At 44.8% G+C, this 23,527-nt stretch overlaps 1 protein-coding gene across 1 annotated transcript in view; it reads left to right on the top strand.

The window, feature by feature from the left end:
• The window catches only part of foxp3b (forkhead box P3b), a 59,229-nt gene extending 36,379 nt beyond the window's left edge, over nt 1-22,850 (top strand). Inside the window, exons 7-8 of the mRNA XM_034171528.1 lie at nt 5,751-5,852; nt 22,725-22,850. Coding sequence (XP_034027419.1) covers nt 5,751-5,852; nt 22,725-22,850 — 228 coding nt within the window. The remainder of the gene's footprint in view (nt 1-5,750; nt 5,853-22,724) is intronic.
• The last annotated feature ends 677 nt before the right edge of the window (nt 22,851-23,527 follow it).

Genomic DNA, 23,527 nt, shown 5'->3' with positions numbered 1-23,527 from the left:
CATGCTTGAACCCTCGTGGGCATGCAAGAGTTTTTTCACGCCTGTCGGTTACATCATTTGCCTGTGGGCAGTCTTTGAGTGAGGAGTGGCCCACCCTCTCGTCGATTTTTTTCATTGTTTAGGAATGGCTCAGAGACTGCTGCTTTGTTTTTGAAAATTTTTTCAAAAACTGTAAGGCACAACTGAGTGGACACCATTCGATAAATTCAGCTGGTTTTTGGTAAAAATTTTAACGGCTGATGAGAGATTTTGGTCTGTAAGTGTCGCTTTAAGGACGGCCCACGGCACCTGACAGCGATCTGCGCTCCGAGGCGTCGTCGTCTCGCTATTTCAAGCTGAAAACTTCCACATTTCAGGCTCTGTTCACCCAGGTCGTCGTCAGAGAACAGAGAAGTTTCAGAAGAGGTCGGCATGAGGAGTTTATGCGGACATTCCACTGTTAAAGGAGATTTTGTAATGAAAGAACGTGCGGGCAGATTCGCATGTCGGGCCGGACCTGACCGTGGGGGGTCGCGACAGGAAAAACACCTCCATTGGAAACCTTAACGGACAAGTTGGAACATGCCCAGCTGTTAAACAATTTCTCAGATACTCACTTGTTGAAAGCCATCAAAAGCCACCTGAATTTTACAAATGGTTTTCAACACGGAGGTGTTTTTCCTGTCGTGGCGCAGACGGATTTGCGGCGTCATCACGGAACCGACTCGGCGAATTTGCCCGTACGTTCTTTCATTACAAAATCTCCTTTAACAGTGGAATGTCCACATAAACTCCTCATGCCGACTTCTTCTGAAACTTCTCTGTTCTCTGATGACGACCTGGGTGAACAGAGCCTGAAATGTGGAAGTTTTCAGCTTGAAACAGCCAGACGGACGCCACCTCCGACCGCGCCGTGCCGATCCGCTTTGTGAGCTGTCCTTAAAGCGAAAGAAACTCCACAATCTCTCATCAGCTGTTAAATTTTTCACCGAGAACCAGCTGAATTTCTCGAATAGTGTCCACTCGGATATCCCTCACAGATCCTGAAAAAATTTTGATAAAGCAACGCACGCCGTCTCCAGCAGCGTCTTAGACAAAAGATTTCAGCCGAGAGGGCTGGACCAGTGCTCACTCAAAGCCTGCCCACAGGCGAATGACGTCACCGACACGCGTGAAAAAACTCACGCATGCGCACGAGGGTTCAAGCATGTCTGGTGTAATCGCACGTGATTCAAATCCATATAGTTTTTTTTTTTTTTTTTTATAAAAGTGCCAGTTAGTTTTCTAATAGACCTCATATACACATACATACATACATACACATACACATATGTATGTATGTATGTATGTATATATATATATATATATATATATATATATATATATATATATATATATATACATACGTACATACATACGTGTATATATATATATATATATACACACACATACAAACACACGTGCATACACATATAAATATAAACGTAACATAATACAATACCATAGTAATATAACACAGGAGTGAATAACAATTACACACTGTACAGTATAGACAAAATAACACACAACAGAGGACCAGACAAGACACACAAGGAACACATATCATTGGCTTTATTATGATGATTATTATTACTGTTGTTGTTTACCCTGCTTAGTTTGAGGCGCTTGAGGTGAGTGCATTAAAACCACAGGTCCTTGGTGAGGACCTGCTAAAGCATGGAGTCATATGAGGTGCAATTAAAAAACACAGGACCTTAGTGAGGTTATTACCTGTTATTACCTGAGTTATTACCTCACTAAGGTCCTGTGTTTTTAAGGTCCTGTAAGGTTCTAAGGTCCTGTGAGGTTATTCCAAGACGTTACTACCCACTGGTCCTGCTAAAGTTTGATGTTGGTGCATTAAAATGGCAGGTCTGATGGTGAGATGGTCTCTCAAGGCAGGGGGCTACCCTGGAGTACCATCCCTAGAGACCTACCAGGTGTGACTATAGAGATTTGGATGTCATGGATACTAAGACAGAACGGAACCAGCAGCATGACAGATGGCTCACAACACCACAGAAGGACAAACACACACACAAACAAACATGTTGGTTATCAATCTGATCTGTGTTATATTCATATTACTATATAATATAAATAGATATTTCATTAAGCCACTTGGTGATGTGTCATGTGCCAATGCCATCACCAGGTACCACAGTGGGCACGAGTGCAACTGGGAGCAGCAGCGTGAAGGCCTCGCTCTTTGGAAAACCTTTATTTGTCTTTGACTGTGTTCACTGCAGCGTTGAAACTGGGCGTTATGAAGTATCTAGCCACTGTCATATTTGTAGTTGTATTCACTGAGTCACCGGTGTTGTTCAGACTCTGGCTCCTCACCTGCAGTGAAAGATGGAGAGCCAGAAGCAGCACAACCACAGAAACCAGACACAGCTTCATCTTAACACAGTCAGCACTCAAACCCAATGCCCACTCTGGATCCTCTAATCACATATATAATCAATAACACACTATAATATAGGCAGTTATTTATATTGTTTTACATTCCTGAAAATGTTCTAATTTGATTTTTTAATAAATAATCACAAATCATTTCCTTATACTTTGATTTGATTTGAAGTAATGAATATTTGTACATTGCTTAAGTTGCTGCCCCAGTCGGTTCCAGAGTTTAACTCCACACACAGACACACACAAACTTTTCCTCGTAGTCCTCCCGGCTGAATCTTAAAGTTACTACAGCCCCTCAGGCTATAACCCCCTTCTCTGTGTGTGAAGAGCTTTTGAATATCAATAGGCAGGATATTTTTATTTGCTTTGTACAGAAGTTGTGCCGTGTAAAAATCGACTAATTCATATAGTTTTAACAACTTAGACTGCAGGAATAGATTATGAGTGTGCTCGTAATATCCTACCTTGTGTATAACTCTAATAGCACGTTTCTGGAGTAAAAAGAGGGGATGTAGTGAACTTTTATAGTTATTGCCCCAAATTTCAATGCAGTAGGTTAGGTAGGGCAACACTAATGAACAATACAGTAAATACAATGCATTATATTCTAAGACGTATTTAACTTTGTTAATAACTGAGACACTTTGTATGTGTCTGATGTGTGCTTTCCAGGTTAATTTGCTGTCTATAGTTATTCCTAAGAATTTTATTTCTGACACAGTATCTATACTGACACCATCTATATTTATTATCTCATTTAATTTTTCCTTGTAGTGTCCAAAGAATATTACTTTAGTTTTATTTAAATTTAGGGAAAGTTTGTTAATATCCATCCATAATTTCAGTTTAAGTAATTCATTATTTATACTATGAATTAGGTCATGATAATTATCACTAGAATAGAATATATACTCAACAAAAATATAAACACAACACTTTTGGTTTTGCTCCCATTTTGTATGAGATGAACTCAAAGATCTAAAACTTTTTCCACATACACAATATCACCATTTCCCTCAAATATTGTTCACAAACTAGTCGAAATCTGTGATAGTGAGCACTTCTCCTTTGCTGAGATAATCCATCCCACCTCACAGGTGTGCCATATCAAGATGCTGATTAGACACCATGATTAGTGCACAGGTGTGCCTTAGACTGTCCACAATAAAAGGCCACTCTGAAAGGTGCAGTTTTGTTTTATTGGGGGGGGGGGGGGAGGGGGATAACAGTCAGTATCTGGTGTGACCACCATATGCCTCATGCAGTGCAACACATCTCCTTCGCATCATCCGTGAAGAGAACACCTCTCCAACGTGCCAAACGCCAGCGAATGTGAGCATTTGCCCACTCAAGTCGGTTACGACGACGAACTGGAGTCAGTTAGAGACCCTGATGAGGACGACGAGCGTGCAGATGAGCTTCCCTGAGACGGTTTCTGACAGTTTGTGTAGAAATTCTTTGGTTATGCAAACCGATTGTTTCAGCAGCTGTCCGAGTGGCTGGTCTCAGACGATCTTGGAGGTGAACATGCTGGATGTGGAGGTCCTGGGCTGGTGTGGTTACACGTGGTCTGCGGTTGTGAGGCTGGTTGGATGTACTGCCAAATTCTCTGAAATGCCTTTGGAGACGGCTTATGGTAGAGAAATGAACATTCAATACACGAGCAACAGCTCTGGTTGACATTCCTGCTGTCAGCATGCCAATTGCACGCTCCCTCAAATCTTGCGACATCTGTGGCTTTGTGCTGTGTGATAAAACTGCACCTTTCAGAGTGGCCTTTTATTGTGGGCAGTCTAAGGCACACCTGTGCACTAATCATGGTGTCTAATCAGCTTCTTGGTATGGCACACCTGTGAGGTGGGATGGATTATCTCAGCAAAGGAGAAGTGCTCACTATCACAGATTTAGACTTGTTTGTGAACAATATTTGAGGGAAATGGTGATATTGTGTATGTGGAAAAAGTTTTAGATCTTTGAGTTCATCTCATACAAAATGGGAGCAAAACCAAAAGTGTTGCGTTTATATTTTTGTTGAGTGTATTAGTATTATCTGCAAATAGAATTAGTTTTAATAACTTTGAAACACCAAATATATCATTTATATACAAATTAAACAACATTGGACCCAATACAGATCCTTGCGGGACCCCACAAGCAATGCCCAAATACCCTGACTGAAATTCACCCATCTTCACAAACTGTTTTCACTCTGTTAAATAACTTTGGATCCACTTCAAAGCCACTCCCCTAATGCCATATCTTTCCAATTTTTTTTTAGTAAAATTCCATGATTAAGAGTATGAAAGAAAAGAAAGAAAAAGAAAAGAAAAAACTCCCTCTGATGATTTTAGGAAGAAACCTCAAGCAGACCAGACTCAAAGGGGTGACCCTCTGCTTGGGTCATGCTACTGACACAAATTACAAATCAATTTACAAAACACATATACAGGAAATGCTGTTGGTGCACAGGACAGGAGGGTTTCAGAAGAAGACATCACACCCATCTCTGGATGGAGCCGCACCTCAAACAGAGAGAAAAAACAGTCAGGTGGCAGAAAGACAACAAATACAGTATAATTTGTCAGCATTAAGCAACAAGAAAAACAAAGGAAATACTAAGGTGATCGCTGGCCACTAGTCCTAACTTTGAGTTATGCTTGTTTTTGTTGATCAAATCAGAGTAATACATCCGCTTTGTAGCCAGTAGTGCATGCTTATAGTCTACGTTAGCATCACGCCACCTGAGGTGGAATACTTCTAATTTTGAACTACACCATTTCCGTTCTAGACCTCTAGCCTTATGCTTCAGGTCATGCAAGTAATAATTAATCCAAGGTGACTGTGTTTTGGGGGAGCGTGGTTTTAATAAAGGTGGTGTGATCATGTTGAGTGTAGTTTTGAGCGCTGAGTTTAAACTATCCACAAGACTGTCTACTGATTGGGTATTTGCCACATGTGAAGTTAAGATATCAGGCAGCCTAACTTTGAGTTCAGTCGTAGTTGAGGAGTTGATGCATCACCACAGTGATAAATAAGGTTGTTGTTCGACAAAACACGGCAGCGAAACTGTAAAACTAATAAGTGAGTGATCAGAGACCACCGATGCAAGAGGCATGATGTCAGTATTCATGATGACAGTGATGCCACGTGTGAGAACCAAATCCAGGGTACCAATTACAGGTTACCCTGTAACATGATAACTAAGCATGACACATGGTGCAAAACTATTCCTTTTTAAAACCCGATTAACTCAACCAATAATTTGCATAATTTGTGTGTGTTCTCACTCACTGTTTTGTGCTCCTTCGTCTCTGCAGTCCATCCTGGACTCCCCGGACAAAGAGCGCTCTCTGAGTGAGATCTACAGCTGGTTCACCTCCATGTTCTTCTACTTCAGATGTGGCCCTGCCACATGGAAGGTTGGTTGTCCTCAAACACAGCACTGATGTCTTCCTGTCCTGTGTGTCCTTCTTCTTCCTTGTGGTGTTGGGACTAACAGGCGGATGGACGTTGTCACTGCACACAGGACCGACACAGACATGCAGACAGGTTTTTACCTTTGTCTCAGGTCAGGTTGGCGCACTGACACGTCCTGATGGTGATGATGTGATTTGTAGTAACAGGAAAACCTTCAAACACTGGAAACACTCAGCAGATTCCACATTTCACACATTTACTAAAAACAAAATCTCACCACTTCATCGAGAGTTGGAAGTTGGCTGGAACCCGGTCAAACAGCACTCAGGACATCGTCCCTCAGCCCTGAACCTCTAAAACTCTGTATTTTTATTTCAAATCCTCCAGCAATAACACAGACATCTTCATGGTCAGTTTGTCTATAACTGTCTTCCTGTTGCTTGTGTCCTCGATGTAAACCCAAGTTCCAAATGTAGTATTCCTTCATCCTGACTGGAACTCCTGAGCTCTGTCCTTTCTTTTTTTTAGCTTTTAGTACATTTTCTACAATCTGTGGTCATCACTTCCCTTTTTTGGTGCACATGAGTACCTGAGCACCAGTTACATGCACGCTTGTCCAGGTCCAGAGAATCCGCCCCACAGCCGTCTGGAAGCTGCTGAGGCTGCAGTCGAATGAATCCTCCTCACATGCACATTTGACGGTTTCTGTCATCACTTAAGGCTTTGAACAAACAGCTTGTAGTGCTCTGTTTGATGTGGACCACGCCTTTTTTGCCTCGGTGCTTATTTAGCCATGCCCCTCAGATCCAGGACTAAATCAGGGAATAGTGTGTTAAAAAGGAGATTATTTCTTCTTATGTATTTATGACCCCGTCTGTGAGTCAGAGGTTAACTTAAAATGACTTTCAGCTCTCATCAACAAACACACACACACACACACACACACACACACACACACACACACACACACACACACACACACACACACACACACACACACACACACACACACACACACACACACACACACACACACACACATCAAATTAAGTACTGATGACAGCCCTTTGTGCTCAGGTACATGGGCCACCATCTACACACAGAACTCTTTTTTTTGGCACCACACACATCTGGAATCCAAACTGTAACTAAAATACACTTACAGAGCTTTCAGAACATATCAGCCATGCCGTCCTCTCACGAGTTGCTCATTGCACCTAAATCTGTTCACATCATATCAACTAAATCACAATCAGCGCCAAACATGACACCTTTGGCTTCTATACAATCAATATGATATTAGTTGACATATTTACATTTAATTTATTTCTTTTATATACCAAATTTACAAAAAAATTCAGAAAACGAATTTACAGGAAATGCTGCCAGTGCACAGGACAGGAGGCCTGCAGAAGAAGACACCACACCCATCTCTGGATGGAGCCGTACCTCAAACAGAGAGAAAAATAACAGAATCAGGCATCAGAAAAACAACAAATACAGGATAATTTGTCAGCATTAAGCAACAAGAAAAACAGAAGAAATACTAAGGTGATCGCCGGCCACTAGTCCTAATCTTCACTAAATCGTTTCCCACTGAAAAAAATATTTTGAAGAAAACAATGTTTTCCCATTTGGAACACAGCAAATGCCCCATGAGTCACTAAGTCAGAAAGACTTTCCGCTTCATGCTTCAGGTCCGCTTTGCATCATGTGCTGGTGCCTCATCTACTGTGTCATGGATCCACGGTGCCATGGATCCACCTTGTGTCCTGTTCTGACTACCATCCTGCTTTCTCTGGTGTCATTTTTCTGGAAAACTTCAGTATTGCGATACTCCAAAAAGCATAGTTCTATCTTGTGGCTACAGTTTGGAAATAACATTTTCCACTCAGCTACAATAGTTGTGGATTTTTTTCATCTGCTCCCGGCGAGGGCGGTTGCATCTCCTCCTTTCTCCTCTCTTCCTCTATCTCTGCTCCAATCTTCAAGATAAGATAAGATAAACTTTATTGATCTCACAGAGGAGAAATTCACATGTTACGTCAGCTCTTAAGACAACACACAAGGTGGGTGCAAGTAGAGGAAAATATTCATCAAACAGCGTGTGCAAGGATAAGCAATAATAATAATACTTGTAACAGTACAAGACATAAGAAATGAGGTAGAAATAGAATATGTATGTATGTATGTATATATATATATATATATATATATATATATATATATATATATATACAGTAGTGTTCAGAATAATAGTAGTGCTATGTGACTAAAAAGATTAATCCAGGTTTTGAGTATATTTCTTATTGTTACATGGGAAACAAAGTACCAGTAGATTCAGTAGATTCTCACAAATCCAACAAGACCAAGCATTCATGATATGCACACTCGTAAGGCTATGAAATTGGGCTATTAGTAAAAAAAGTAGAAAAGGGGGCGTTCACAATAATACTAGTGTGGAATTCAGTCAGTGAGTTTGTCAATTTTGTGGAACAAACAGGTGTGAATCAGGTGTCCCCTATTTAAGGATGAAGCCAGCACCTGTTGAACATGCTTTTCTCTTTGAAAGCCCGAGGAAAATGGGATGTTCAAGACATTGTTCAGAAGAACAGCGTAGTTTGATTAAAAAGTTGATTGGAGAGGGGAAAACTTATACGCAGGTGCAAAAAAATTATAGGCTGTTCATCTACAATGATCTCCAGTGCTTTAAAATGAACAAAAAAGACGCGTGGAAGAAAACGGAAAACAACCATCAAAATGGATAGAAGAATAACCAGAATGGCAAAGGCTCACCCATTGATCAGCTCCAGGATGATCAAAGACAGTCTGGAGTTATAGTGCTGTGGCCAAGGCCAAAAAAGGGCCCTAAAAAGGGAACATACCCCTCCCCATCTTATAACTATATGAAACCTGTTTTGATTGATGCATTTATATGCCTACTAATAGACAATCATGGTTGTATGATTTTTAAGTGTGCACAACATCATGAATTAACCCCTTCTTTACAGCTATATCTGACAATTGTGATATCAATACAGAAGCCCTATTCTATGATTTTCTGAGCTTATATGAACAAAAAGGATATCTCATCCATGATATTTGTAGAAAATGCACATCAGCATGATATTTGCAGTCACTTTTGTGGAAAAAAGTATGATCCTGTGATAACCTTAACCCTTCTATAATTTTTCGTAATTTTTAGAATATTATGCTCAGAAACATTTTTTGTTTTATTTCTGTGGTTGTAAATGGGTAGACTAGTAATATTTCTGTTTTTGTAGAGATGTAATCTGTACATCGAGATTGAAAAGTGGTGATTATTGTTGGGAAAGTGTAGGAACACGGACCCACAACAGGGGGCGCAAATGAACGGACAATGGAATAGGTCAAATAACAACACTTTACTGTTGTGAATGTGCACAACAAATACAACAGATTGCAACAATAGACAAGAGTCAATTCACAAAGGTGTCGTGTGGGCAGGCTCGAAGATAGGAGACGCCTGTCCAAAGCAGAACCGGAACCACACGATTTCCTCCGCCACCAGACCCCGGGAATACTGGAGCTGCCAAGTCCCGAACTCCCAGGTGGCCACTGCCTCCGCGTGTCGGACCTGGTACTGCTGGCGAGGAACAAAAAGCAATTAACTGAGGATGCGTTTGCACCCAGGAATCAGTACGGCAGGAAAGCTACCTCCACCTCTCGTTGGAAAAGCAGTCCACAATATAATGCACAAAGTCACAAAGGATACTGTCAAAACAGTCAGCTGAGGTACGTTACCTTCCAGGTAGAACGATATCTCGGCAAAGAGGTGGAGACGTCGTCCTGCTGATATACTCCTGCCGATCAGATGATTGGTAACAGCTGTTGCAGGTGATGCGTGACAGCTGTCACCCTGGCTGCTCCTGTGAGGCGGCTGCGCCCTCTGGTGCCTGGAGCCCGCACTCCAGACAGGGCGCCCTCTGGTGGTGGGCCAGCAGTACCTCCTCTTCTGGCGGCCCACACAACAGGACCCCCCCCTCAACGGGCGCCTCCTGGCGCCCGACCAGGCTTGTCCGGGTGGCGGCGGTAGAAATCGGCCAGGAGGGCCGGGTCCAGGATGAAGCTCTTCTTCACCCAGGAGCGTTCTTCAGGTCCGTACCCCTCCCAGTCCACCAAATACTGGAAGCCCCGGCCCATCCTACGGACATCCAAAAGCCGGCGTACAGTCCAAGCTGGCTCGCCATCGATGATCCGGGCAGGAGGCGGTGCCGGGCCCGGAGTACAGAGGGGTGAGGTGTGATGTGGTTTAATCCAGGACACGTGAAATACAGGATGAATCCGCAGTGAGGCCGGCAGCTGAAGCCTCACTGCGGCTGGACTGATGACCTTCTGGATCTTGAAGGGGCCGATGTAACGGTCCTGTAACTTGGGGGAGTCCACTTTGAGGGGGATGTCTCTGGTGGATAACCACACCTCCTGCCCTGGCCGATACGCAGGGGCCGGGGTCCGCCGACGGTCTGCATGGGCCTTTGACCTCATCCGGGCCCTCAGCAAGGCAGAACGGGCGGCAGAACGGACCGCGATCGGAGACGATGTCTGTTGGGATCCCATGCAGCCGGACGACGTGGTGAACCAGGAGGTTCGCTGTCTCCTGGGCCGTCGGGAGCTTCGGGAGGGCCACGAAGTGGGCCGCCTTGGAGAATCGGTCCACTATCATGAGGATGGTGGTGTTGCCCTGGGACGGCGGGAGGCCCGTGACAAAATCCAGGCCGATGTGGGACCAGGGGCGATGGGGCACGGGCAGCGGCTGGAGCAGACCCGAAGCCCTGCGATGGTCAGCCTTGCCCCTGGCGCAGGTGGTGCAGGCCTGGATATAATCCCGGACGTCGGCCTCTAGGGATGCCCACCAGAAGCGCTGCCGGACAACTGCCACGGTTCTTCGCACCCCTGGATGACAGGAGAGCTTAGAGCCGTGACAGAAGTCCAGGACTGCAGCCCTAGCTTCTGGTGGGACGTAGAGTCTGTTCTTCGGCCCAGTTCCGGGGTCCGGGCTTCGTGCCAGGGCCTCCCGGACGGTTCTCTCTACGTCCCAGGTGAGGGTGGCCACGATAGTGGACTCCGGGATGATGGGTTCCGGTGGATCCGACAACTCCGTTTTGACTTCATCTTCATGTACCCGGGACAAGGCATCCGATCTCTGGTTCTTGGTCCCGGGACGGTAGGTGATCCGGAAGTCAAAACGGCCGAAGAACAGTGACCAGCGGGCTTGCCTGGGATTCAGCCGCTTGGCGGTCCTGATATACTCCAGGTTCCGGTGGTCAGTGAAAACCGTGAATGGCATGGACGTTCCCTCCAACAGATGTCTCCACTCTTCAAGAGCCTCTTTCACCACAAGGAGTTCTCGATTGCCGACGTCATAATTCCGTTCGGCCGGGGTCAACCTGCGGGAAAAATAGGCACACGGGTGAAGGACCTTATCGGTCTTCCCGCTCTGGGAAAGCACAGCTCCTATCCCTGAGTCCGAGGTGTCCACTTCAACCACTAACTGGCGACTAGGATCGGGCTGCACCAGAACGGGTGCAGACGAGAAGCGCCGTTTCAACTCCTTGAACGCGGCATCGCAACGATCCGACCAGGTGAAGGGGACTTTTGGTGAGGTCAGGGCTGTCAGGGGGCTAACTACCTGACTGTAGCCCTTAATGAACCTCCTGTAGAAATTAGCAAAGCCGAGGAACTGTTGCAGCTTCCTACGGCTAGTGGGTTGGGGCCAGTCTCTCACCGCCGCAACCTTGGCCGGATCAGGAGCGACGGAGTTGGGGGAGATGATAAACCCCAGGAAGGACAAAGATGTGCGGTGAAACTCACACTTCTCGCCCTTCACAAACAGCCGGTTCTCCAACAACCGCTGCAGGACCTGACGTACATGCCGGACATGAGTCTCAGGATCCGGAGAAAAGATGAGTATATCGTCTAGATATACGAAGACGAATCGGTGCAGGAAATCCCGCAAGACATCATTAACTAATGCTTGGAACGTCGCGGGGGCATTTGTGAGGCCGAACGGCATGACCAGGTACTCAAAGTGACCTAATGGGGTGTTGAATGCCGTCTTCCATTCGTCTCCCTTCCGGATCCGAACCAGGTGATACGCATTTCTAAGATCCAGCTTAGTAAAGATTTTGGCTCCATGCAGGGGGGTGAACACGGAATCTAATAATGGCAACGGGTATCGGTTGCGAACCGTAATCTCATTCAGCCCCCTGTAATCAATACATGGACGAAGTCCGCCATCTTTCTTGCCCACAAAAAAGAAACCTGCCCCCATCGGGGAGGTGGAGTTCCGGATCAGCCCGGCAGCTAATGAGTCCCGGATGTAGGTCTCCATTGATTCGCGCTCAGGTCGTGAGAGGTTGTACAGCCTGCTGGACGGGAACTCAGCGCCTGGAACCAAATCAATGGCACAATCGTACGGACGGTGCGGGGGAAGGGTGAGTGCCAGATCCTTGCTGAAGACGTCAGCAAGATCGTGGTACTCAACCGGCACTGCCGTCAGATTGGGAGGGACTTTGACCTCCTCCTTAGCCTGGGAACCGGGAGGAACCGAGGATCCTAAACACACCCGATGGCAGGTTTCGCTCCACTGAACCACCACCCCAGACGGCCAATCGATCCGGGGATTGTGCTTTAACATCCATGGGATGCCCAAAATCACGCGGGAGGTAGAAGGAGTTACAAAAAACTCAATCTCCTCCCGGTGGTTTCCAGACACCACCAGAGTTACTGGTTGTGTCTTGTGTGTGAGTAAAGGGAGGAGGGTGCCATCTAGTGCCCGCACCTGCAATGGCGTAGGAAGCGCCACCAGAGGGAGCCCTACCTCCTTTGCCCATCTGCTGTCTAGCAGATTCCCTTCTGACCCCGTGTCCACCAGTGCTCGGGCTTGAAGGGTTAAATCCCCGCTCAGGATTGTGACTGGGAGTCGTGTGGCAATTTGTGTGTGTCTCACTTGAATGTCTTGACCCCCCCTTAGCCCAGTCTCTAAGGGCGAGTGTTGACGTTTTGGCTGTTTGGGGCAGTCTCTCTGTGTGTGCTCTGTTGAGCTGCAGAGAAAACACTCTCCACGGATCAGCCTCCCCATTTTGGCCCTGTGCGTCTCCCTAACAACGTCAACAGGGGGAGCTGTTGCTCCACAAAGCGCTGCGGCTGTGGAGCGTGGGGAGGGCGGCCCCTTTTCGAGCCCGGAAGGGAGAGGGGCGGCGCGTATCCGGTCACGTCCTTCGCCTCGCTCCCGATGGCGTTCCTCTAACCGATTGTCTAATCGTATAACGAGATCAATAAGCCAGTCTAAATCCCGCGGTTCGTCCTTAGCCACCAGGAGCTCCTTCAGGACCAACGACAGTCCATTTACGAAGGCGGCGCGGAGGGCAGTGTTATTCCAGCCGGACCTCGCAGCCGCGATGTGGAAGTCGACTGCATAAGCAGCTGCGCTCCGGCGCCCCTGTCTCATTGACAGCAGCACGGCTGAAGCGGTCTCTCCTCTATTTGGGTGATCGAACACTGTTCTGAACTCCCTCACAAACCCATCATATGTCAGAAGGAGCCGTGAATTTTGCTCCCAAAGCGCTGTAGCCCAAGCGCGTGCCTTGCCGCGAAGCAGATTAATTACATAAGCTATCTTGCTAGAATCAGTCGCGTACATGACAGGACGTTGTGCGAAGACGAGCGAACACTGCATAAGGAAGTCCGCGCACATCTCCACACAACCTCCGTACGGCTCTGGAGGGCTTATGTATGCTTCCGGGGAAGGTGGGAGGGGTCGTTGAACGACCAGTGGAACGTCACTGTTACGCACAGGGTTGACAGGAGGGAGAGCCGCAGCAGCGCCCTGAGGGCGCGCCTCCACCTGCGCGGCGAGAGCCTCCACCCTGCGGTTAAGGAGGACGTTCTGCTCGGTCATTAAATCCAACCGAGCCGTGAAAACGGTGAGGATCCGCTGCAACTCACCGATCATTCCTCCTGCGGGCGCCTGTGCGCCCTGTTCTTCCATTGGCCGTTCAACAGCCGGTTGACGCCCCTCGGGATCCATGACGTTGGCCGAGATATCCTGTTGGGAAAGTGTAGGAACACGGACCCACAACAGGGGGCGCAAATGAACGGACAATGGAATAGGTCAAATAACAACACTTTACTGTTGTGAATGTGCACAACAAATACAACAGATTGCAACAATAGACAAGAGTCAATTCACAAAGGTGTCGTGTGGGCAGGCTCGAAGATAGGAGACGCCTGTCCAAAGCAGAACCGGAACCACACGATTTCCTCCGCCACCAGACCCCGGGAATACTGGAGCCGCCAAGTCCCGAACTCCCAGGTGGCCACTGCCTCCGCGTGTCGGACCTGGTACTGCTGGCGAGGAACAAAAAGCAATTAACTGAGGATGCGTTTGCACCCAGGAATCAGTACGGCAGGAAAGCTACCTCCACCTCTCGTTGGAAAAGCAGTCCACAATATAATGCACAAAGTCACAAAGGATACTGTCAAAACAGTCAGCTGAGGTATGTTACCTTCCAGGTAGAACGATATCTCGGCAAAGAGGTGGAGACGTCGTCCTGCTGATATACTCCTGCCGATCAGATGATTGGTAACAGCTGTTGCAGGTGATGCGTGACAGCTGTCACCCTGGCTGCTCCTGTGAGGCGGCTGCGCCCTCTGGTGCCTGGAGCCCGCACTCCAGACAGGGCTCCCTCTGGTGGTGGGCCAGCAGTACCTCCTCTTCTGGCGACCCACACAACAATTATTTGCACTTCTGCAGAGTACGACTTGAATTCTTTGCCTTTTTTGCGTCTACATCTCAAAAATTATGAAATCAATGCCGCAGCCCTGATTCTAAGAAGCAATTGGCCCCAGACTTGTTCCAAAACTGTATTAGTAAACAGTTTCTTCAGTTTTTAAAATCTGTCAAATCAGCCATATCCACTTTAACCCCCTACATGCTGAAAGCAGTTAGAGGCAACAGGCCAATGCATTTTTCATACCCTCAGCAGACTTTATTTAAACAATGATTGGGATCACCAGCTTAGTCATCAGTCTCCTTTACCTCCTCCTCAGCTTTCAGTTGTGGGACATTTTGACAGTCTTTCCATTCACACAGCTCAGTACAGTTGAGCCCAGCAAGAAGACATGGACATTTCTGCCCAGTTGCACAGTCTTTATCCTTGCAGAATAGATGTGTTAGGTCCCTCACTTCTGCTGGTGCTGACTCCTGCTTATACATGATAGGCTGATTCATCCATTTTCATCCTGGGACCATTCATTTCCTACTGAGTCCATGCCAGGAGGCTTGCATGGTGACTCTGGCACCATACAATAGTTTGGTACCTTGCTCTCAGGACATGTTGCTGAAAGGCATCCTCAGTGGGAGGTAGCATCGAAGAAGCTTTGTCTGTCATAGTGGCAAATATGTACTGTAGCTCATCTAATGTGGAAGCGGTTTTTCCTTTCTGTCTGTAAAGAAGAAGACCGAAGGTCCTTGCTAACTGCAGGTACTCTGGTGATGCATGAAATGTTGCCAAACTCGAGAGAGTGTCAATGTTCTTAACCAAGGTGGAATAGGCCGTACGCTTGCTAATATGAAATAAAGCACTTGTGCTGTCACACCCAGTCAATGTTGACTGGGAGGCACAAACAAACCCTCTGCCCTATCTCTGCAGCCAACAGGTGTACTGGTATGTAGCACTCATTTGTGGTCAGTTTTCCTGTATGTCCTGCATGCATATACACCTCACCAATCAGTTGTCCTGTAGAATGGTAGTACAAAAGTAAAACCAAAACATCTGTATCATCACACCTAACAACAACACGTTTGTGGCCTTGGGATAGGTTGATAGCATGCAGAATCATCCTTGTGTCAGCCTCCTCATGAGTACAAAACAAGTCTTCCATTTGGGAAACACCTGACTCACTGACACATTTCACCATCTATCCCTCTTTGAGTCCTCCTGCTATGATAATATAGCAGTCCTTGGGTAACTGTTCCTGGGCATTTTGCAGCACATACTGTGTGATGAATTCAGCAAGAGCAGCTTTGTTGCCACCTCCTTTCAAATACTGGTGGTAGTTGGGCACTGGGCACTGGGCAGTTCCCAGTTCCCAGTTGTGAGTAGGCAACAGTTCTCCATTTGCTCCTCTTCGCTGTCGTTCACCCAGTTTAATGGACAAGTTGAAGTCATATCTGTCAAACACAAGTGCTATGACATCAACATTTAGGGTTTGATTTAGAAAGAGCCTCAACAGTCTTTTAAGGATGATCTTTGCCAAGTCATTATATGTTTTGAAATAAGTCTCATTTAGAGCTTGTACCATGGACATTCCATCAATGACATAAACAGTATTCTTTGCTGAGGCAATGCTAGGGGGCAGTTTGGGAATTTTCTCACAGGTTGATTCTAGTTTCTTTGCAAGGTCTGACTTAGTTGACTTTCTCATGCTTCCATCATCATGAAAGATGGATGGAGGTACTGCTGCAAGTTCGTAACTCAAGAACTCAGAACAGTCTTCAGGTCAACATTGCGTTGTTTGGAAACTGACAGGAGTTGACGGAATAGCACCTCAGTGTCAATGATGAGTTTCCTGTTGTGATCACTAGAGAGACCTTTTTTTCATGTTTGCAAAGGTCTTGACAGTTTCTTTTGGGAGTGTGTCCCAAAAACTTTTAGTTCCGCCCTCCTCTAACCTCATTTTAAGGAAATCAGTCAGGATGGTCTTTCCTCTTTCTGGAACAGCTCTCGATGACTCCTCTACATCTGATGAAGCAATTTGCCCAGACGTGATGTTCAGCAGCACTTCTGGCACCTCATCCAGGTCAAATGGATCTTGACATTGTGTGGTCAGGTATTCGAGGATCTTGGCTACATCCTGTCCCTGGTTAGACGGGTTGGACCGAGCTCATCACTGAGCTTACTGTTTGGCAGTGTGAGACAGATAGACTTGAAAGAGTCTGAGTATTCCCCACTGACATGTCTTGTTAGCAGCCATCTCAGTACAGCAGCTTTGCAAAGGGTAAAGCCTATGATACCTCCTTCACTTTTGGGTTCTCGATTTATTGTTTGTTCAAGGGCTTGGTCAGTTGGAACACTGTTGAATGTTGACTTTGATGACCGCCTCACAACAAATCCTCCCTTCATCATGTGATCAACTGGATGGCTAGCTTTCAGTTCTTTCATTTCAGCGACATACACTGGCGTAGTTCACTCGTCCTGCAAGTATCAAGAAAGGAACTGTTTCCATCACTGCATCCAAGTTTAGCAGGAAGTCTGCTTCACGATCGGCCCTTAGTATTCCAAGCAGGATATTCCCTGCAGTGCAATGATGTTGTGACATACAGCGAAAACTTTTAGAATGTCTTTTCTTCTCAAGTCTTCTGAATAGTGGGTGGCATTATCATAGTCAGATTTTGATGTACACCACACAGCAAAATCATACAGTTCATCTGGAACAAACTTTTTGCACTGGTGTATTTTGAATTCATCACTAGAGGCATAATGATCATGTTGAAATGTTTTGCCTTGAACTGCATTGCGTAATATTCCAGCAGCCCTATGCAAAATGACTTGATCATCCTGTGGCATGATATCACTTTCTAGTTCATTTTCACCTTGTTCAGTAAGCTGGATGTGGAGTTTAGATACTTTTTGCAATGCATTACCAACCGTCACAGTATTTGAGCAGACAAGATCAGACTTGCCAGTTTGCGCAATGAATACCAACTTATCCCCAAAGTGACTCTTTAGTTTGTCTTTCAGTTTCCAAGTAGAGTAACTGCTTGATTCTGCAGTGCCATCCTCCTGAAGAATCCCAACAAATTTTGTATGCAAGTCTGAGAGTGGTACAACCATTTTAGTCTTTGAAAATACAGTCTCGTTAATGTAACTGTACAGTTTCAGTGCAGCCTTGTCATATGCCATTAATCCTTTCTCATGCTGGAGTTTTTTCCTAGCAGCATTAATATTATTTGTACTTATATAACCTGTGTAGCAATCCCTGTGATATTTTGCATCAAATGCAAGTCTGTTCATATGTTAAACCTTGAGGAATCATTTCTACTTAGTCGACTCCCAATATAAGTATCAGACTGGGCACTAGTTGAAGGAAACGCATCCTCTGATATGTCCGTTTTAACAGAACCAAGGTTTGTCTTACTCGTATATGATGGTCTACAATCTTTATGATATTTAACTTTGATAGCCCCCTTCAAAATGTCTTCTCTATTTCCAGATAGTTGTTCATAGAGGGCATCTTTTCATTTCTCTGCAGCTTGAAATATCGTGTACAGTCCTTCAACCTTAGGAGAATGGACAACATTCTTTTCTGACTTTCCAAGCACTTCATTACAGATTAGGCAGTGTGAAATATTTATTTGTCTTCTCTTCTTTGGGGGTTCTTCACAGAGTTCCATCTTGCAACTGAAAGGAATGAGCAGAATTTTTGGACACAATAAAATTAATTCAGGTCGTACTCTGCAGACGTGCAAATAATCACCTCTTTTCAATCTAGAAGTACAGATTACATCTCTACAAAAGCAGAAACATTGCTATTCTACCCATTCCGCAACCACAGAAATAAGACAAAAATGTTTGAGCATAATATAACCAAAAATTGCGTAAAATTACAGGAACAAAGGGTTAAGATTATCAAAGGATCATACTTTTTCCACAGAAGTGACTGCAAATATCATGCTAATGTGTATTTTCTACAAATATCATGGATTAGATATCCATTTTGTTTATATAACCTTAGAAAATCAAAGATTAGGGGCTTCTGTATTGATTTCACAATTTTCAGATGTAGCCGCAATGAAGGGGTTATTTCACCATGTTGTGCAAACGTAAAAATCATACAACCATGATTTTGTATTAGTAGGCATATAAATGCATCAAACAAAACAGGTTTCATAAGATAGGGAGGGGTAGACCACTTTTTTTCACCCTCTGGCCACAGCTCTATTACCTGTAAGTGCTGTGACAGTTAGAAGACACCTGTGTGAAGCTAATTTATTTGCAAGAATCCCCTCCCCCTCAAAGTCCCTCTGTTAAATAAAAGACATGTGCAGAAGAGGTTACAATTTGCCAAAGAACACATCAACTGGCCTAAACAGAAATGGAGGAATATTTTGTGGACTGATGAGAGTAAAATTGTTCTTTTTGGGTCCAAGGGCTACAGACAGTTTGTGAGATGACCCCCAAACTCTGAATTCAAGCCACAGTTCACAGTGAAGACAGTGAAGCATGGTGGTGCAAGCATCATGATATGGGCATGTTTCTCCTACTATGGTATTGGGCCTATATATCGGATACCAGGTATCATGGATCAGTTTAGATATGTCAAAATACTTGAAGAGGTCATGTTGCCTTATGCTGAAGAGGACATGCCCTTGAAATGGGTGTTTCAACAAGACAATGACCCCAAGCACACTAGTAAACGAGCAAAATCTTGGTTCCAAACCAACAAAATTAATGCCTCGCAGATGTGAAGAAATCATGAAAAACTGTGGTTATACAACTAAATACTAGTTTAGTGATTCACAGGATTGCTAAAAAAGCAGTTTGAACATAATAGTTTTGAGTTTGTAGTATCAACAGCAGATGCTACTATTATGGTAAACACCCCCTTTTCTGCTTTTTTTTTTTACTAATAGCCCAATTTCATAGCCTTAAGAGTGTGCATGTCATAAATGCTTGGTCTTGTTGGATTTGTGAGAATCTACTGAATCTACTGGTACCTTGTTTCCCATGTAACAATAAGAAATCTACTCAAAACCTGGATTAATCTTTTTAGTCACATAGCACTACTATTCAGAACACTACTGTGTGTGTGTATGTATATATATATATATATATATATATATATATATATATATATATATATATATATATATATATATATATATATATATATAATATATATATATATACGTATGTGTATGTAGTATGTCAAAGTCCCGATTCACCGGACTGTGAATTCTTCAAACTATATTGGATTAACCATGGAATTGATCAGCTGGTCTCTCAACGATATTGACACCATTTTTTCAACAAGAAAATCAGGGCTGGGGGACCCTGCATGCCCAGATGGGACCTACCCTGCAGGCTATGTTCTCGATGCCTGGGAGAAATGGCGTGTTGTGTGCTTGGTACCACTCTCTGTGGAGGACATCGAAGATTTATTTATATTTGTTTTTATCATAGGAGGGCTGGTATTTATTGGTTTATGTGCTGCCATGACCTACTGGAGAATTGGCAAGACGGCTGCTACCACAACCACAAGCCCTTATCTGTCCATGATGATTGAGTTTGGCAAGGCGATACATTCTCAGACTGCGTAACCCTTGAACTCAGATGTAAGTTGGATAACATCTTGGAACAAATGTACGCCTTGCAAAGAAAGATGTCGGAGACCAGGGAATACTCATAAATTGGATTTGGTTGGTTAGAGGAGCTGCAAATGTGCTTTCTCTGCTCAACTCTAAACATGGCAGGCTTATCAATCAATCAATCAACTTTTTTTTTATATAGCGCCAAATCACAACAAACAGTTGCCCCAAGGCGCTTATCAGCCTCCAAAGTTCAAAACGCTCCACTGTTTTCCTCCAGAAGAATTTCTATGGCTTTGGTGAACCATTCGGCTGCCTTTCTTATCTTCTGCCCTCCCCGACAGTCAGTCTGTTGTTGTCAAGGCAACTCCAGAAATTATGCACACTGAGAGAAACTGATACAAAGTCGTCTGACTGACACAAACTCATCTTATCTGCACTCATCACGCATGCCCCATCTTCCCCCTCCCACCTCTACCACTTCCCCTCACCTCCGCCCTACCACTCCCCCCAAGCTCGCCTCGACCTTTTTATTTTTTTAAAAAACCTGATGGATTTGAATCACGTGTGCTTGCATGAGCAAACCTTGAACCTTCGTGCACATGCGTGAACTTTTTCACACCTGTCGATTGCATCATTTTCTGGTAAGCAGCCTTTGTGTGAGGTGTGTGTCGTGCACGGATTTTCATTCCAAGGAAAAAGACGGAACGACTGGAGCAGCGCTGCATCAGATTTTGCCAGAAACTGGGCGACAGCCAGGTGGAAACCATTCGGATGATTCAGACGGCTTTCGCTGACTTTTCAGTCGTGTGACTATCTGAGAAATTGTGGAAGAAGTGGGCATATCACAGCATGTCCTGTGAAAATTCAACACGGAGGCGCTTTTGCTGCACTTTCAGCAGCAGCATGAATTTCACTCTTTTTATGGACAAATCTTCTCTTGTGTTGCTCTCACTAGTTTAGGTTCTCCATATTAATTTAATACAGATTTGTTAGACTTCTTCATGACTTACGTGGCACTACACCAGAACTGCATCAATAATGAGCCTGAGGTTTTGGACTGGGCAGAAAAAAGGCAATCACAATAAGGGACCGAGACAAAATCCACATTGATGATGAGTCTGTCCAGTAGAACATCCATGAAGGAGATCCAAGTCTCTTCTAGCACCACAAGCTGCTCTTTCTTCAGCTGGACTTCAGTGAGAATGTGGCTTGAACTATTTAATGTGAATTTTCTGAAAATCAAATCAAATCAATTTTATTTATATAGCGCCAAATCACAACAAACAGTTGCCCCAAGGTGCTTTATATTGTAAGGCAAAAGCCATACAATAATTACAGAAAAACCCCAACGGTCAAAACGACCCCCTATGAGCAAGCACTTGGCGACAGTGGGAAGGAAAACTCCCTTTTAACAGGAAGAAACCTCCAGCAGAACCAGGCTCAGGGAGGGGCAGTCTTCTGCTGGGACTGGTTGGGGCTGCGTGGAGAGAATCAGGAAAAAGACATGCTGTGGAAGAGAGCAGAGATCAATCACTAATGATTAAAAGCAGAGTGGTGCATACAGAGAAAAAAGAGGTGAATAAAAAGAAACACTGGGTGCATCATGGGAAACCCCCCAACAGTCTAAGTCTATAGCAGCATAACTAAGGGATGGTTCAGGGTCACCTGATCCAGCCCTAACTATAAGCTTTTTCAAAAAGGAAAGTTTTAAGCTTAATCTTAAAAGTAGAGAGGGTGTCTGTCTCCCTGATCCAAATTGGGAGCTGGTTCCACAGGAGAGGAGCCTGAAAGCTGAAGGCTCTGCCTCTCATTCTACTCTTACAAACTCTAGGAACTACAAGTAAGCCTGCAGTCTGAGAGCGAAGCGCTCTATTGGGTTGATATGGTACTATGAGGTCCCTAAGATAAGATGGGACCTGATTATTCAAAACCTTATAAGTAAGAAGAAGAATTTTAAATTCTATTCTGGAATTAACAGGGAGCCAATGAAGAGAAGCCAATATGGGTGAGATATGCTCTCTCCTTCTAGTCCCCGTCAGTACTCTAGCTGCAGCATTTTGAATTAACTGAAGGCTTTTCAGGGAACTTTTAGGACAACCTGATAATAATGAATTACAATAGTCCAGCCTAGAGGAAATAAATGCATGAATTAGTTTTTCAGCATCACTCTGAGACAAGACCTTTCTAATTTTAGAGATATTGCGCAAATGCAAAAAAGCAGTCCTACATATTTGCTTAATATGCGCATTGAAGGACATATCCTGATCAAAAATGACTCCAAGATTTCTCACAGTATTACTAGAGGTCAGGGTAATGCCATCCAGAGTAAGGATCTGGTTAGACACCATGTTTCTAAGATTTGTTGCAAAATGTTGCAAGTCACATCCTGAATGTGTTTTGAATATTTCACAGTACACACAGCTTTGCAGTACTCTGCAGTAAACCAGAGGTGGCACGCAGCTGAACCTGAGCAATCTTCATTTATTGCCTCACTTTGACTTCAGTGCAACTTTCTCCACAGAACGCAGTGCGTCACAACCTCAGTCTGCACAAGTGTTTTGTGCGAGTGGAAGGAGCAAAGGGCGCCGTGTGGACCGTGGATGAACAAGAGTACCAGAGGAGGAAGGGGCAGAAGTACTACAGGTAGCCAGATGGTTGGAAAGGAGACTCAGCACACACACAAATCACAGTAGGACATGCCATCTGCCAGTGAGCGATGAATGAAAAGTAATGTGTCCATTTGCTTTTTTGTTGGTCAGCAGCTGGCAGCACTGACGTGAATCAGGTTTTAATCCGTTCCGTAGGTTCCTCTCCACAAGCTCAGTTAGCGGCAAACTGTCCCGGTGAAATGTTGCTTTGTTATTGTGGCGAGAATGGAAGCCTGTGAGGGAAGCGCATCACCACGTTTGAAGCAGCGAGTGGTCATTGAGTTCCTGACACAAGGTTTGTAAATTCATCCAGTCGTCCAGTGGAAATTCATCAAAGAATGCAAGTGGATGATGGTGATGAGGTGCTGATGTTCAGGCTGTGCAGATACAAAGATGGTGAAGCCGGAACAGTGGATTTGTGTGACAAACAAGGAACTGGATGACCTCTGTCAGCAGTCGACTTTCACCAGAAACAAGTCGAATCAGTCGAATCAAAATTTCACAAGAACGTGTGGATCTCATGATCGCGTTGCTTCATTATCAGACCTTCACGGACACACACACCTGAAACAAAAGCTCACAGACTTGAAATTTGCCAGTAACGTCTGTTGCATTATGATGGTGAAGCTTTTTCACAGCTTCATTACTGTAGATGAAACTTGTTGTTCATTATTAT

This window comes from Thalassophryne amazonica, chromosome 6 (assembly GCF_902500255.1).
Source record: "Thalassophryne amazonica chromosome 6, fThaAma1.1, whole genome shotgun sequence".
In the NCBI taxonomy this organism is placed as follows: Eukaryota; Metazoa; Chordata; class Actinopteri; order Batrachoidiformes; family Batrachoididae; genus Thalassophryne; species Thalassophryne amazonica.
This window is presented reverse-complemented; position numbering and strand designations above follow the sequence as displayed.